The following is a 16,942-nucleotide window of genomic DNA, read 5'->3' on the forward strand; positions in this document are numbered from 1 at the left end:
GACACGAAAGTGTGTATTTTTAAGTTAAAAATGTGTATACGACATGTTAGGTCCAAAGTAGTGCTCAGACATGTAAATTAAAAAATAAAATACGATGATCGCAGAGTTTCTTGGCGGTATCCTTCCATGATTACAGTTGTTACAAATTTTTTCTTTGTATTCAGTGGGACACTGAATGTTACTGTTGCAAAAAGGTTCTTGAATAATCCAACTCTTCAAGAATAAAACAATTTCTCAGAACTGGTTTGGCCTAGTCAGATTTTGCTATTGATTCTGCTCTAGATTCTGCCCTCCCCCTAATTAAAACTGTATGGGTATAATCAAGAGTGTATTGTACTTCCTTAATCCATGCCTTGCGAGCTCTCATCTGAGCTGATTTATAAGCAATCACCTGACCTTTAACTGCTGCTTTAAATGATTCCCACACAGAAAATGGGGGGGGCAGTACCTCAGTTAATCTAAGAAAATTCCTGGATACAATTACGCATAATATCCAGCCATTCCTGATTCGCTAGGAGTGTCTTATCAAACTGTCGATGAGCCCTTGAAATTTTGGCACCTTCTAACTCCAGCATAACACTTACCACTGAGTGATCTGAAAATGGATTGGCCCAGATTCCCATTTCCCTCCACTTTAATGATTTTGAGACTAAAAGAAACCCAATTACTTATGTGAAAATCAAGTTAATTGCGCCTGCCCATGGTGGTCTGATTGCCATGGATCAACTAAGTTCAGATTATATTTCATTGAGCCCATCACCTTGGCTGTCTTAGGCTTCAGCTGTTTTTTGGACCTATTGGAGATGTACCATTTGAGGTCCTGAATATAATTAAAATCTCCTCCCCAGATTAGAGGCCACTCCACACCCATTGCCAAAGAAAATATTTCCTTCAAAGGAACTTGCTCATCCTGCACTGGGCCGTAATAATTGAGGAGGTTGAGGGTGGTTCCATGGACCCGTACTTTCACCCAATCCATCTTCCTTTTTTTATATCTGATAACTTCCCTTACTTTCCACTTCACTGACCTGGACAAAAAAATAGCCACACCTCTTACTGCTAGTCTAGCTGAGGCAAACAAAGCATGTGCATAAGTCCTGGGTATAAAACTTTTAGTTCATTTTCTTTAAGATGAGTCTTCTGCAAGTAAATTATTTCAGGATTAAATGTGGTCAACCAATGCATTACAGCCCAATATTTTTTGTATATTTAAAATGCCATTACTAATGGAAGAAAAAAAGCAATATTACGCACCTCTTTAACCCTGGCTTAGCCTTGTCACCTCTATACCTACCTCTGACTGACTTGTGGCTGAAGCTGAACCCTTTATCTCTTTGTCTTTCTATTTTCTACTATAACTACATGCCATTTCTTGCTTGTAAATCTGCATATTTTCTTTTTTTGACTACCTTAACCCTAACACCACCACCAAGTCATCTCTGTGCCCCATCAAAGCCCCCACCGCCCTAAGTGCCCCTCCGTAATTGGAGGAGGAATAGCTTACACTACCCCACACCATCCATTACTGATTGGATTTCCTGGAAAGGCACCATGGCACACTCATGAAGGAAACGCTATCCCTCTCCCTCACCCATCTCTCCAGACATAGAAAACCAATGTATAATAGATGCCCACAACTCTTTCCTCGTTATTTGTCAAAAAGATTTGAAGCGTCCAAGCATCTTAACATGATACACAAAATAAAATTCAACTACCAATAATGCTGCAGAGTGCTCCCCCATAACGCATGAGCAGTGTTCTTTAGCCAGTTTTACATCCATCTTCAACCAGTCTGTGCCTTCTTCAAAAGGTTGTGGGCATCTTCAAGGGTTATACACAAATAGAATTGCCCCGTAAGCAATACTTTTAATTTTGATTGTTGAGTCATAGAAGCTTGGGCCCCCACCCCCTTAAATTGGCCAATCAAGCCAACCAGTTCTTTTCTTCTGCGTGCTGAGGCCACAGGCATGTCAGAGAACACACACACCTTTCTTTCTCTGATAAACAAAAAGATTTATTTTGAATTGTTTTGCAAGGATTTGTTCTTTAATTATGTAGTCTGCAAAATTGACAATGATTGTACGAGGATATATGGATTTGGCTGCCTTTGGGAGGGAATGCAATGTGCCCAGAAAATTGTCAGATCTTCCAGCAGATTGTCCAAAATATAAGTTTTAATCAACTTCTCCACAAATTGCAGCATATCCTGATGACTACCCTGATTTTCAGCACCCTCTCACACCCCCACAAAGTGGAGGTTCGGCCTCCTAGCATGATTTTCCAGATCCTCAAACTTATTCTGCGATCCGCTCAGCTTCTTCTGAACCTTATCCAGTTCCTTCTCCCAACCCATGGAGCGGTCGTGCTGGAATCTGCCCAATTACTTCCTCGACTTTATCCAGCCTCTGCTTAATCGCAGCAGTCTCTTTAATTTGGATAACTTTTAATTCTAGTAGCTCCTGCAGAATTGTTTTCATCAGCATTTGTTCTTGTGCATGGGCTTGATCACCCCTATCTTCCAATTGCTGATTGTCAAAACTCTCAATTAGACTGTCACCACCGAGCCTATCACGTGTAGGAAACTGTTCATTACCACTCTTCTCTTTTTGACCCTAGCTCAGTTCACACCGCTCTTCCACAGACTGATCTATTGGCAATTGCTCCTGATTATTGACTGACTGGTTGATTTCTGAATCAAACTTTCTGCCTCTGGTTTAGTTATAGGCTCTGCCGTGAGCACCTCACTACAACCTCCTCTCTGAACTCCGGTACCTGTTTCCATTAATGGTGCAAAGGCATTCTCCAAGTTCTTGATGTTGCTAGTTTTAAGGAACATTGGATAGTCTCTTTTACTACCCTCACATCCCCCAAGGTCAAACTGTCCGTTACTTCTTTGCGTCTGAGATTGTAACTGAGGCTGGGTGTATTATCCAGTCCTTTCCGTACTCTGAACCCCCGTCTCAGACACTACAGAGAGTATAGGGAGCGGATTTCAAGAGCTGGGAGAGTTAGGGGGTTAGAGGGATTAGATAAAACTGCCTGTCTACAGTCCTGCAACTCTACCCTCTGATTGTCTTTGTCAGCCAATTCTAGAGTTCTACGTGCTTCAAGGTCATCTGCTTCTCGAGCCACTATTTCCAAAGGTAGTGCTGCTTTAGAAATTATTACCCTCTGGATACTGCCCGATAATTTGCCCATACGAGCTACCAGAGGAGGCGTATAGCGCCTTTTACCCTTCTGGATATGCAGATGTGAATCAGCACACCCGGCACTGGAATTGGAGTTAGATCCTCTGCTAGACGGCGCCGCATTTGCGCACACACAAAGTCTGACAAGGTGCCATCCTAATCCACTGCCAGCTGATGTTGCCTCCACTTGCCACCGCTTGTGTGGAGATGCTCGCACTTACACTTGTGAGGGGAGCCTGACCCAGCGACCCTCGACCGCTAGCAGAGATTGTGCTAAACAACTATATGTATTGCTTACTAATTGCGGTGAGAAACCTGGTGGCTCCTGCAGTGAGAATCCGTGCTGGTCACTGATTTCCTTTTTCACTTCATATCCATAGCAGAGCCTTCTGCAATCATCATTGCAGAGCAGTAACCCTCTGACGTAAGCAGAACGCTATTCTCCCCGCGTCTGCCTTCTCCATTGCCGCTCTCAGTTCCTTCCTACAACAACACCCATGTGTCCAAGAGTAACGTTGCGAGGGGGAGGTCCCAGCGTGCCTACCGGCGGGTCTTGTGGGATACGTCCGGTAGCCCACGCTCTGACTTCTTTATCCTTCTCTCAAATTACCTCATTTACTTGGCTTTATGACACCTTCTCTTCAGCATTTGACTCATGTGATCCCTTACCTTGCATGTTCACCCTTGAAGTGACACGCCTCAGCTCTTCCACGCTCCCAGCATTCACTTGTTGAAGATGGAAAAGAACTTACTCCCTGGCACATAGTTACAAACCAGAAACCCAGAAACGGAGGTACTGTCCTCATGATGGACAATGATTCTGCAAAATCATCCTATTTAAAAAAACTGGCTTAAAATACCACTTTCTCCTCTGTCTGTCTTGATGTCCTCATAGCCATTATCCTCTCGATTAACCCAGCATCTGCCCCATCTAAGTGGCCATCCTGCAAACTAAATAGCCCCTTGCAGTTAACTTCAGAGTTCTGACCTGCCTACCTTCACTACTCAGTCACTTCTTCAATATTCCTATCCACAATGTGCCACTTCTCCTAGAAAGCCCAATTTGGCCCACTCCTAAAACTATAGGCTTGAGTCCCAACCTCCCTGCTCCTTCAAGACACAAGCTGGGACTTATTCAATAACCTTACACTTTATCTCTCCACGTGCTATTTCCACACTCCCCCTGCATATCCTTGAAAGCTAGTTGATGTGGGGGTACAGGTACAACAAACACACAATAGCTGATGGGAGGATACTTTAAACAAGACTAATCATTAGGGTGGTATTCCAACCCATGCCCACTATGCCACCTTAGATTAGAACCAGCCATATGCAAATCAGCCTTGACCTTGATCCAATAGGAACAGCCCAGCCTGAACTGCCAAGCCAGGTCCTCTCACAAGCAACCCAAGACAGGTTTAGCTCTGATTGGGCTTCGGTCAGGTGTAGCTTGGTTCCAGTGGTACAGTGAGCAACGGGCACACATGTGAGTATACAGCTGGCCACTTAGGGCAGTACATCAAATGCTCAAAAGGTGATGGGAGGATGCTTGTAATAAGTCTATTCACTGGCAATCACTCACAATAGCATCCCAACCCATAGTTCTTTTGCCCGCCATGCCACCTCAGTTTAGATCCAGCCATTTGAAAATCATTCTTGACTCTCCTTCTAGTAGGAACAGTGGTTAGACTTATGGCAAGCATCCTCCCATCAACATTTGTAAGGTTCAGATGTAAGCCAGTTATGCAAGTAAAGATGTACTGGGTTAATATAAATGGAGGGCTCCTCACTTTTCCTATAATTCTATCTAAGCTGCTGGGATCTGCTCCTCACAAAATAAGCTGTCACAGGAGCTGATGTTAGATTGAAAGAAAGCACTTTGAACTGTGCACATTTCTGATGTGGCTTGCAGACTGGTAAACAAGGATGTGCATCCAGGAGAAAGAATTTCCCTAGCACTATCCGTGGCATGCTTCCAAGAAGAGCCTCCACTTTGAAATATACTGATCCGATGAACCTGTTGGACTTGTTTAGGTCCAGATCCCATCTAAACTGCACATTTGCTTTGAAGAACATACACAACATACAGCATAATCCTTGTCCAAGCTCCTCTGGTAGAACTGGAACCAGCACTCTTTTTTCTCAAGGTCCTACAGTGGAACCTTGCCAGGAATTGACTCATTCAGCACTGTCCCATACAAAGCACAATGCAAACATAACAAATAATGAAAAACTACAAATTAAAACTACAACATGTTCACAAAATATTGAAAAAGGCTTTTATAGGGAATACTGCAGAGAAAAAGCTAAACTTACCTGAAACATAAAAGTGAAGAGCAGACAGGCAATTACAAAGAAGCAATTCTACTAACAGGAATTTGCTACTGAAAAGTCCTGTGCATCCATTTATAATTCTGGGGATTTTAACACAGTAAAGCTGCTTTTTTAGCATACACTAGATCCCCCAGCCAAGCTTGAATTACCACAAAGGTCGAAGGGTCACCAGTGAAGTGACTTAGGGATCATAGAAGGCATATGATGTGTCTGAGCACCTTCTACTAGCTAGAGAGTGAAATTGAAGAAACCCTTCATGGGCAAAATGGCATATTTTGGAACCTCTCATCCCACAGCCTTCCTCAGCTGTGTGGAATTGCACCAGTCCCTATTTTACCACCTGTAAAGTATCAGCCAGGGAAAAGGATTTCATACTTAACTTAGAGCAGACTTTACCTACATTAGCAAGAATTTGAAGTGGAAAATCCTAAGTCATTTGCATAATTTTCAAGGATGAGAGAAATCCCATCGGTAACACGAATGGACAGCCAGGATTGAGATAAGGTACTAGATTTTATGGTTATATTTGCTTGGTGTGTATGACTTTGGTATGTTTTTAGCTGTATTTGGGATGGTGAAGAAGACATTTTTCCCCAATGTCCAAGGACACCCTAATATCTGACTGTGATAGTTTTGGGTGCTACACTCACCGCATTGTAGCCTGAGAGCTGAGAGCTGGCATTGATCAGGAGGGAGATGATCATTGGTATCCTGTAGCTGGGCACGCGGAACAGCTGGTACATTGTCACCTTGGGTAGGTCCTTGAGGCGTGCAGCTTCTTCTCTCATCTCCTTCATCTCCTCCACGACATCCTTGGTGCCCCTCAGCTTCAGTAGCACTACAAAAGGAGCAAACATGGGTGAATGCAGGCAGGCCCCAGACCTGTGCCTTGCCTGGGACTTTGTGAATGATGGTGCGATAGTCTATGACAATGGCACAGCTGTAGAGGCCATATTTGGAAAGATCATTCAGACTCAGTGATGTTCGAGTCATGCAGGAGATCTCTGTGCACTGGGGCCAAGCATGAAAGGTGACATAACAAGGCTCTTTCCCCAGGGTCCAGGATGGACACGTCGCCAGATACCAGTACTCTCACCTCTCTCAGCATCGACCTCCTTCTTGCAATTGATGAGCAAGTAGCGGGGGCTCTCTGGACAGAAGGGGAGAATAAAAAGCTGGAGGATAGCTGGGACCATGGACATTGTGAGCATGACCGGCCACCACTTTCGAGTGCCCAGGACGTTCTCCAGGCTCATGATCTGAAACAAATATAAATCACCTTTAAAATCATCACCCAGTTCAGGCGACACCCCAAAACATCAGTAACCAGTTAAGAATGGCGAGTCTCAATGATTCTATGGACAATATTGGAGTCTCGCTCATTACTCAAGACATTCATGATAAATTTGAATGAAGTCTCACTCATTCTCCCATCAGTGACACGTGCTCTTCATGTACTAACTCATTCTCCCATCTCTGGCACACACTCTCCATGAAACGAACTCACTGACACATGCTCTCCATGAGACTAGCTGATTCTCCCATCACTGACACCTGTTCTTCATGAGACTAACTCATTCTCCCATTTTTGACACATGCTCTCCATGGACTAACTCATCCTCACATCACTGACATAGACTCTCCATGATACTAACTCATTCCCCCATCACTGACACATGCTCTCCCTGGGACTAACTCACTTCCTCATCACTGACACATGCTCTCCCTGGGACTAACTCACTCCCTCATCACTGACACATGATCTCCATGTGACTAACTCATACTCACATCACTGACACATGCTCTCCATGAGACTAACTCACTCCCTCATCACTGACAAACGCCCTCCATGAGACTAACCCATTCTCCAATCACCGACAAATGCTATCCATGTGACAAACCGATACCCTCATCACTGACACATGCACTCCATGAGACTAACTCATACCTCCCATCACTGACACATGCTCTCCCCGAGACAAACTCATACCTTTATAACTGACACATGCTCTCCATGAAACTAACTCATTCTCTCATCACTGACACATGCTCTCCCTGGGACTAACTCACTCCCTCATCACTGACACATGCTCTTCGTGAAACTAACTCATACGCTCATCACTGACACATGCTCTCATGAAACTAACTCATTCTCTCATCACTGACACATGCTCTCCCTGGGAATAACTCACTCCCTCATCATTGACACATGCTCTTCGTGAAACTAACTCATTCTCTCATCACTGACACATGCTCTCCATGAAAATAACTCATTCTCTCATCACTGACACATGCTCTCCATGAAACTAACTCATTCTCTCATCACTGACACATGCTCTTCGTGAGACTAACTCACTCCATCATCACTGACACATGCTTTCCATGAGACTAACTCATTCACTCATCACAAACACATGCTCTTCATAAGACTAGCTCATTCTCCCATCACTGACACATGCTCTCCATGAGATTGACTCACTCACTCATCACTGACACATGCTCTCCATGAGCCTAACTCATTCTCCCATCACTGACACCTGTTTTTCACAAGACTAACTAATTCTCCAATCTTTGACACACTCTCTCCATGGACTAACTCATCCTCACATCACTGACATAGACTCTCCATGATACTAACTCATTCCCCCATCACTGACACATGCTCTCCCTGGGACTAACTCACTTCCTCATCACTGACACATGATCTCCATGTGACTAACTCATACTCACATCACTGACACATGCTCTTCATGACACTAACTCACTCCCTCATCACTGACAAACGCTCTCCATGAGACTAATTCAAACCTTCATCACTGACACATGCCCTCCATGAGACTAACCCATTCTCCAATCACTGACAAATGCTATCCATGTGACTAACCGATACCCTCATCACTGACACATGCTCTCAATGAGACTAATATGCTCATCACTAATACATGCTCTTTATAAGACTAGCGCATTCTCCCATCACTGACACATGCTCATTGAGACTAACTCATTCTCCCATCATTGACACATGCTCTCCATGGACTAACTCATTCCCTCATCATTGACACCTGAGCTCCATGAGATTAGCTCATACCTTCATAACTGACACATGCTCCCGATGAGACTAACACATGCTCCAATCACTGACACATGCTCCCCAGGAGACTAACTCATTCCCTCATCACTGAACCATGCACTCAGTGTGACTACCTCATACCACATCACTGACACATGGCCTCCATGAGACTAACTCATACCAACATCACTGACGCATGCTCTCCATAAGACTAACTCATTCCCCCATCACTGACACATACTCTTCATAAGACTAACTCATTCCCCCATCACTGACACATACTCTTCATAAGAATAGCTCATTCTCCCATCACTGACACACGCTCTCCATGACACTAACTCACTCCTTTATCACTTACCCACGCTCCCCATGAAACTAAATCATATCACATCACTGACACATGCTCTCCATGAGACTAACGCCTACCCACTCACACCAACATCACTAACACATGCTCTTCATTAAACTAACTCAAACCAACATCACTGACACATGTTCTCCATGAGACTAACTCCTTCTCCCATCACTGACACATGCTATCCATGTGACTAACCGATACCCACATCACTGACACATGCTCTCCATGAGACTAACTCATACCAACATCACTGACGCATGCTCTCCATAAGACTAACTCATTCCCCCATCACTGACACATACTCTTCATAAGAATAGCTCATTCTCCCATCACTGACACATGCCCTCCATGAGACTAACTCACTCCTTTATCACTGACCCACGCTCCCCATGAAACTAAATCATATCACATCACTGACACATGCTCTCCATGAGACTAACGCCTACCCACTCAGACCAACATCACTAACACATGCTCTTCATTAAACTAACTCAAACCCACATCACTGACACATGTTCTCAATGAGACTAACTAATTCTGTCTTCACTGACACATGCTATCCGTGAGACTAACTCACTCCCTAATCACTGACACACGCTCTCCATGAGACTAACACACTCCTTCATCACTGACACATGTTCTCCATGAGACTAACTCCTTCTCCCATCACTGACACATGCTATCCATGTGACTAACCGATACCCTCATCACTGACACACGCTCTCAATGAGACTAACTAATTCTATCTTCACTGACACATGCCCTCCATGAGACTAACTCATGTCCACGTCACTGGCCTCTTGCACTTTGGAACCTCATGCATTTCATATTTCAGAAGCCTCCCACAAATCAAACACATTCACTTACTCACTGACCTAAACAAGTCGGCGGTTCTTCCTGGTTGCCTGCAAAGGGCCCACCTGACTCGCTAGAGGGAGGAGACGCCACAGTTCTCCTCTGAACGGTGAATCCCACACTGCGCTGCCTGGAGGAGGACCCTCAGTCTAAGGCATGGGTACTCACAAACATTTCCCCGGGGACTGAAAGTGTGGCTTGTCGCATGCCTGAGGCCCGCATCGTGAGGGCCCGGGGGAAGCGAAGCATGTACATGGTGTGGACAACCAATCCCTCACGTGGCTTCAGTCTGCAACTAAAGTCACGCGCCAAGAATGAAGGACAAAGTATTAACTGAGATGCTCATCAAGTGGCTGAATTGCACAATGTAAAACCAGAATACCTGGGATCAATCCTGGCTTCCTCACTTGCCCAAATTGTGTGATCCCAGGCAGTTGTTTTATTTCATATTGCCCTCTTTTTCTACATTACCTCACATGAAGCACCTTGAAGTACAGGAGTTCATGATCCGTGCTGTACAAATCCTTCTCTTGTGTTTGATTTTTTACACTATAATGTTGTTCCAGTTATAACAACCCAGGCCACACAAGGCTTCAGCCGCAACAGACATGCCTTTTGATTCGCCAATGGCAGTGTTGTCAGGACAGGGCGGCATTAATCTTACAAAGTTCAAGTTTGAAACTGATCACTTTTAATAAATGCCTCTCAATGTGGTGCCATAATCTAATGTGGAATTCTTCGTCCTGTTATTGAAATGCACTTTTTCAGTTTTGTAGCGAATTTCTCATATTTTTAAATAATTAGTGCAACGTGTTTGAAAACGAAGTACCAAGACACATTCTTAGCGTCCTTATTGTTATTTTATTTAAAGTTTAAATAAATGCTTGCCCTCTTCCTGAATGGTCATGCCCTGTCAAGCAAACAGTAGCCCAGTGCTTCTGTTCACCAAATGACCGTATAGGGGTCAGGAAGGCCTTACTTTGAGTATCTCGGCTCCAATGAAAAACAAGCATTTGCAATGCAATGGGTCTCACATTTGCTCAAATTAGAGCTATTAGCATTTTAAACTCCTAACGACTTTTCTTGCCACATAAATTGAAAATGCAAAGTAATACAGTTTCTCATAAGCAAGTTGATTCAAAGCTCCACGGCATCAGCGTGAAGCAGCACACAAAAGGAAAAAGAAGTTTGCTTGCAGTCAAACGAATCGGCAAAAGTGAAATTAGCCATTTAACAGGGGCGATGTCCAAGGAGTAAGTAAACTTCCCCAAGGAGGGACAAGTGTAAAGCATTTACCAACGAAAAGAAAGGATCTTTGAAGGGAAAGCCCATGAACGAGTGACAGTGATAGGTGTGCGGTGGGTGTGGTTAAAAGCCCAGATACATACCAACACCTCGAAAAGAAGCGCTGGCGCGCTGCAATGCTCAGCCTAAAAATCAGATGTCTGCTTAAATAGGATTCCCAAGGGTGTCTTCGCTCTAGCTATTCATGCCGCCAATGTTTGTGCTTTTATAGTATGGTCTTCTGTAAACAAACCCTGGAGATCCAGTAGTATTTAGAAGCAGTTTGCTTATTACAGCCCTGCCACTGTTGAAAGAGATATTCTCTCCTTCTATTCAGTCACCAGCTATTGCGATTAAACGCAAAATGTACACCTTGGAATTTGGAAGGTAGGAGAACCATGGTAGCCTCACAGAACCACATGTCATGCACAAGAATGACCAACACAACTATGGTATAAAGATTTTGTGCAGTACAAACATTAAAGTATGCTTATTGTTCTATAAGGTGACGCTTTCAAATGAAAGCTGCTAGTGAAAAATATGAAACTTTTCTTTAAAAAACATAATCCTTTCTTCCAAAACCCTTGCAACCCAGAGCATCTGTTGCAATTGCACAATTTTGAAAGACTGTCAAATGGCTTGTGAATTGAATTGTACACACATATTCAATTCAACAACCGAAGTCCACTGACCAGTGAAAGTAAACTACTAATTTGATGTATGAAGATTCAAGCAGCACAGGTTCATAATATCTACCCTGTATTTGGAGATTTGATGAGTAACTTGGTGGGAAGTCACGTGTCTTACGTGTTATGTTTGCGTTTGCACCATTGTACATTGTGAAATCCACTGTTTCCTTTGGAAAAGAAAAGTATATCTTTTTATGGAGGTAGTCAAATACTTTCACGTTTTTACAGAGCACGCTTTCATAATCAACAATCCAACATTTTGGGAAAGAAAACAAAGCACGAAATGCCAAATGAGGAGACAAAACCAAATAAATACATGATACCTAAAAAAGAATGTTCACCTAAGCATAGCGCATAAAAATTGTGAACAAATTTAAACAATTCTGAAACCAAATTAAATGCCGATCGAAAACAGGAACAGACCTACTGAAAACATGTGCACTGGTATTACGGCCAGCAACTGGAACTGGCAAAAGTGCAATTAATTATACAACAGGGTTGCTGGCATGGAAAGCGCTTGACTTCTGCCGAGATCGCGCTGTGATAAAAGATAAGAAGTAGTCCACAAACCAGACGGAAAACAGCGAGCCTCGTATGTTTTCAGTACTTGGTCGCTGCGCTCGAGGAGGGCTAACCACCGGAAAAGGCATAACGTATGCATGCCTTCCACTAATGAAAGCAAGCAGATTTTAACAGACAAGCCCACTAACCAATGAAAGACACTGGCGTGACATGGACGGGGCTCTGAGCCCTTTTCTACTACTAAAGTGTCTCAAAAGCAACGCATGCGCAAGCGCATGCGACGCAGGCTCGACCCTAATGAAGCAAATTAATTCGACCTTGGATCACAAATGGTGTCTTGGCCAGAGCAGCAGGGAAAGCTTTAGAAAAGATGTATGTCTGTGCAACACTAAAACAACAACTACATCAGATTACAATAAGAAACAAATAATTTAAAACTTAGAATGCCTACACAGGATTTGAGTACAAAAATGTTTTTGAAAAAATAATAAGGAAAATAATGAACATTAAGGAAAATGAAAAAAGTGATCCGAGGGTTATTGATCACTTAACCACTTGGGAAAACAATCGTATATATATGGAAATCAAAAAGGTGAAAAGTTATGATAAGAAAAGTCCTTTGAGAATTAAAAGTTCCTACCGCTTTCTCAGCGGGAGAATTGAAAAGATTCAGCTCCAAAGGGCAGAAGAGAGCCATCAATACATACAAGAAAACCTTGGTTACCCTGAGGGTGGTCAGAGACTGAGGTGAAGCGATTTCCCTGGGTTAGTGCTTAATTTGTAAATAAGAACATGGGGTGCACAAAGCTCACCTCTCAAACAAGGGGCTGCTGCAATTAAATGTGTGAGCACGGAATACCCATCTGAATCCATCTCGGGCCTCTTTAATCCATTTACAGCCATTCCCAGCCCCTTCAGCTCACTCTTGCAGCCTTCTGCTTTCTCCCTTTGTGAAGCTTTTTCGTTTTACTCTTCCTCTCTCTTTCCCATATGTGTCTTTTGCTCGCTGTAAATACTTGAGGCAGAAAAATAAGTACCGGCCTGCAAAAATAAGAGCTGGTGCCCCGCACCGGAAACCACCAGCTCAAATTAAGCACTGCCCTGGGTGTTCCAAGATGTCTGCCTACACGAGTTCTTTTGGCTTCCCAATTATGGGGCTGGTTCTCCAGCAGTTGCTGTAACTATAAGCAGTTACTGTTTCCTATGCATGAACTGGTTTTCTGGTGCCAGGCCACGTAGAACAATTGTTAAACCTTTCTCTCTATGAGAACCAAACCTGCTCTTATCTTCCCAGGACAACATCTGAGCTGTTCTAAAGCAAGTGGATAAAGATTCTTCATTGTCACAGAAATGGAAGCTTTTCTTACTGGTCCAGTGTCAAAACTTTATCTGAGATCAAGGGATATTAAAGCAGAGTTCCTAATCACTATTACAAACAACATTTTACCCAGTTCTATTTCCCAAACTCAACATGCAACTTTTCCTACAGTATATAATTAAAGTCTGTAAGTCTAGATTTCACATCAGGCAGTTCTCAAATAAATTAGATTTGCATTACCAGTGGGATGAAAAAACTGGGGGTGGTCCTCAACGAGGCATGGCTGTTGTAATTAAGGGTGTGGCTTAAATACACATAAGCTAAAAATCTGTGCTTAGAATATTGTGCCTCCTGACTGGTGTTTTGCTGCTTCATTTTGGTATTGCTTTCAGATATACAATACAATAAGTAATATTACACCTACAACAAGCCAGGACTACTGGCTTTGTCAATGGTTGTCAGTTGCATAAATTAAATAAGCCACAACAATGGCTTCATTTTATAAAATATTGAAAAATGCTTCTGTTCTGAAATGATGAGACTGTGAAAGAACAATAGGGCTTCTTTGAAATTACATCAAAGGCAGCACAGGATGCTACTGCCGCCGAGTTAAGACTTTTTTTGTCATAGTAAGGGTGAGGGCAAAAATGGATAGCCTGATAGGGACCTGTCTCGGCATCTGCTTTTCACCCGGTCCACTTAAAGCCCCACCTATTGCCATACTCATTACAGCGTTCACCTTCCATTGCCATCAGCAGCAGAATGTGTGAAACAGAACTTCTCGCTCCCACCCAATACTGCCAAATAGGCCAACAGATGAGCAGCGGCAGCCGCAGAAAAACTCAAGGGGAGGGTAGGGGCATGGCGGAATGGCAGGGATGGGGGAATAAATAATAAAAAATGAAATAAAACTTCCCGTTCCAGTCTCCTGCCGCGTTGCTCCTCTTGTCTTCTGGTGTCCCAGCATTCACTGGGACACCAGCACAGACTCCCCACAAATGTTGGTGCTGCCCTCATGCTAAACCTAGCATGAGAGCAGGGTCAGGATTGGTCTGAGTGGCTTGTTCTGCTGCTCACACAGCACCCTGGTGCCTGTGCAGTTTCTCCAATCCGGCTGTGTAGCACAGCCTGTTGGAGAAACCTTAGTGCACGTGTCGTTGGCCAGCCTGAGATGGACTCCCAAGCACATATGTGCACTTACGTGCACTGACTCCACTCCGCACTCCCATGGCCCAGCCCCGTCCCTCCCGGCACCTGCAGCTGGCTGAGCCAGCAGCTGTAAAACACAATGATAATGAAATACCGTTTTAGTTGACAGCTCCTGGCTCTTAGACAGGGGAGCAGCGTTCCTCCACCATTGCAAAGGAGCTGCCCCTGCAGTTGAGTGTCATTATTCACTAAGACATTGCTAACACTACTAATCGCAGGCACAGGAGAACATGCCAAGCAATGGGTAAGTCAGAATACTTACTTATAGACTTTGGCAAGACCTCCAGCAGTGCCCATTAAACTCTATGGCCCGTTAGCCTATCAACTTTAACACACACCTATTGCAGACAACAAAAACACAAACAGAATCACACACTGGAAACCATTAACTGCACCCAGAGTAGGATTGGGTACACAATTAGGCCCACGCACTCCCCAAAAAAGTGGCACCCATTCACAAATGGTTATTTTTTTGTAGTTTATATAGTGTGAACATGGCAGAAGGGCAATGAAGCAATTTCCATGAGAACCAGTTACCTTGCACAAGATCATATTAATTTTTATTGTAGGGAGGGAGATTAAGAGATTTGCCCAGAATCACAGGATGTTGAGATCCAACGTGGGCAGCTCTGACTACAACACTACACTCTATATTTGTAGTTCTCTGGGAAAGGTGGCCTTACGAGCTCTATGCAAACATGCTCCCACCCCTCCACCAATGCCTAAAAGACACTGGGACCAAGGTTACAACACCTTGCCCCTGGCGAGGCCATTTCTCTTACTCACTCCCTCGCATCCCACTTTAGCTACAGGCCGATGGCCTGGCATGGGAGGGGTAAAGAAAAGCACAAAGATGCTGCTCCTCCGTGGGCTTAGGTGCCCCTCCTCCCGAGAGGCCCGGCAAACTCACACCCTCCCCACACCCACCATGGCCAGAAACCAATGGCACGGCAGGGGATGACACTGCTTCTGGGCCAGGATGACCACAAGAATGTCCTAAGGGCCAGAACAACACCCCCCGCCTCAGTTTGACAGCATGGCAGGGGAGTGCCCATGATACCGGCGCCAAATTACAGTGGTCTGACAGGGTTTGGGAAAGAGAGGCGGTCTCTGTGGGCCGGTTTACAGAGGCCCTAAAGCAATGGCCCACTGGTGACCATGAGGCACCGGCCCACCCCCAAATGCCCGAATGCCCACCTTCCCATATTCCAGCCTCTTGTTAGAACACTCAAAATCAGGATGAGAAGGTCCTCAACCAATGAGCTCATAGAGTCCAGTTCAATCCATCACTACTGGCCACGTGCGCTGAAATGATGTTGTGGTACATTCCTTTGTACCTATATTCCAGCTGGTTCTTTATCTCCCAAACAATGTAGAATTATAAGACTCTGATTTTCTTTCAAAGTCAGCTGGACTGAGGCAAGAGGCTGAGGGCATCAATAAATCTGTACTCATCTTCACTCGTGTACCTGTGTCTCCTAATGGATCAATACATATACTTTCAGCACTACTGATTCAACCCCATCTTGGTGGTATATCAAGTTTAATTAATACCCTCATTGCTATCCACATACACATCATTCAAAACGTACTAAGTCCTCGTCACCAGCATCCTACGTTCTAATGCAGCCTAATCCTTTGACCGGACTCACAAATATTTGCATGACTTTTTTATTTTCACATAAAAAACACAAAGAGAAACTTCACATTTCACCCGATCCACAGCGCCGACGAGAAGATGGCGGACTTACCTGCCCAACAAAGATCCCGATGGTGTAAGCTAGCTGGTTTGTGGTGGAGAAGGCTCCGCGCAGGTGTATCGGCGCCAGTTCCTGGATGTACAATGGTACAAGCGTCATAGTGAGGCCACAATAAAACCCCATCACCAAGCGTCCAATGATCAGCAGCTCTGGGGATGTGGCCAGCTTTGATAGGCCCATAAATGCCACGGCCAAAAGGGAGAGAGAGTTGGCGATAAGGATGGCGCTCCGTCTGTGGGGAACAAGAACTCAAGCATGTTGCAATGCAGAGGACAGGTGTACATTCTGGCAGACATCTTCTAAGCCGTGTGTTGTGGTTGGTGTCAGAAGGAGGGTTTGTGCCTGTGCGTGCCAG

At 44.3% G+C, this 16,942-nt stretch overlaps 1 protein-coding gene across 2 annotated transcripts in view; it reads right to left on the reverse strand.

Annotated features, from left to right (window-relative positions):
* Positions 1 to 16,942, reverse strand: part of LOC138303681 (solute carrier family 2, facilitated glucose transporter member 1-like) — a 91,439-nt gene that overhangs the window by 22,495 nt on the left and 52,002 nt on the right. For both annotated transcript variants that reach the window (XM_069243008.1, XM_069243007.1), the window contains exons 5-7: positions 16,579 to 16,819; positions 6,619 to 6,781; positions 6,173 to 6,360 (exon numbers count right to left, since the gene is read on the reverse strand). In XM_069243008.1, the coding sequence (XP_069099109.1) occupies positions 6,173 to 6,360; positions 6,619 to 6,781; positions 16,579 to 16,819 (592 nt within the window). The remainder of the gene's footprint in view (positions 1 to 6,172; positions 6,361 to 6,618; positions 6,782 to 16,578; positions 16,820 to 16,942) is intronic.

The sequence above is a fragment of the Pleurodeles waltl genome, chromosome 7 (assembly GCF_031143425.1).
Source record: "Pleurodeles waltl isolate 20211129_DDA chromosome 7, aPleWal1.hap1.20221129, whole genome shotgun sequence".
Taxonomy (NCBI): Eukaryota; Metazoa; Chordata; class Amphibia; order Caudata; family Salamandridae; genus Pleurodeles; species Pleurodeles waltl.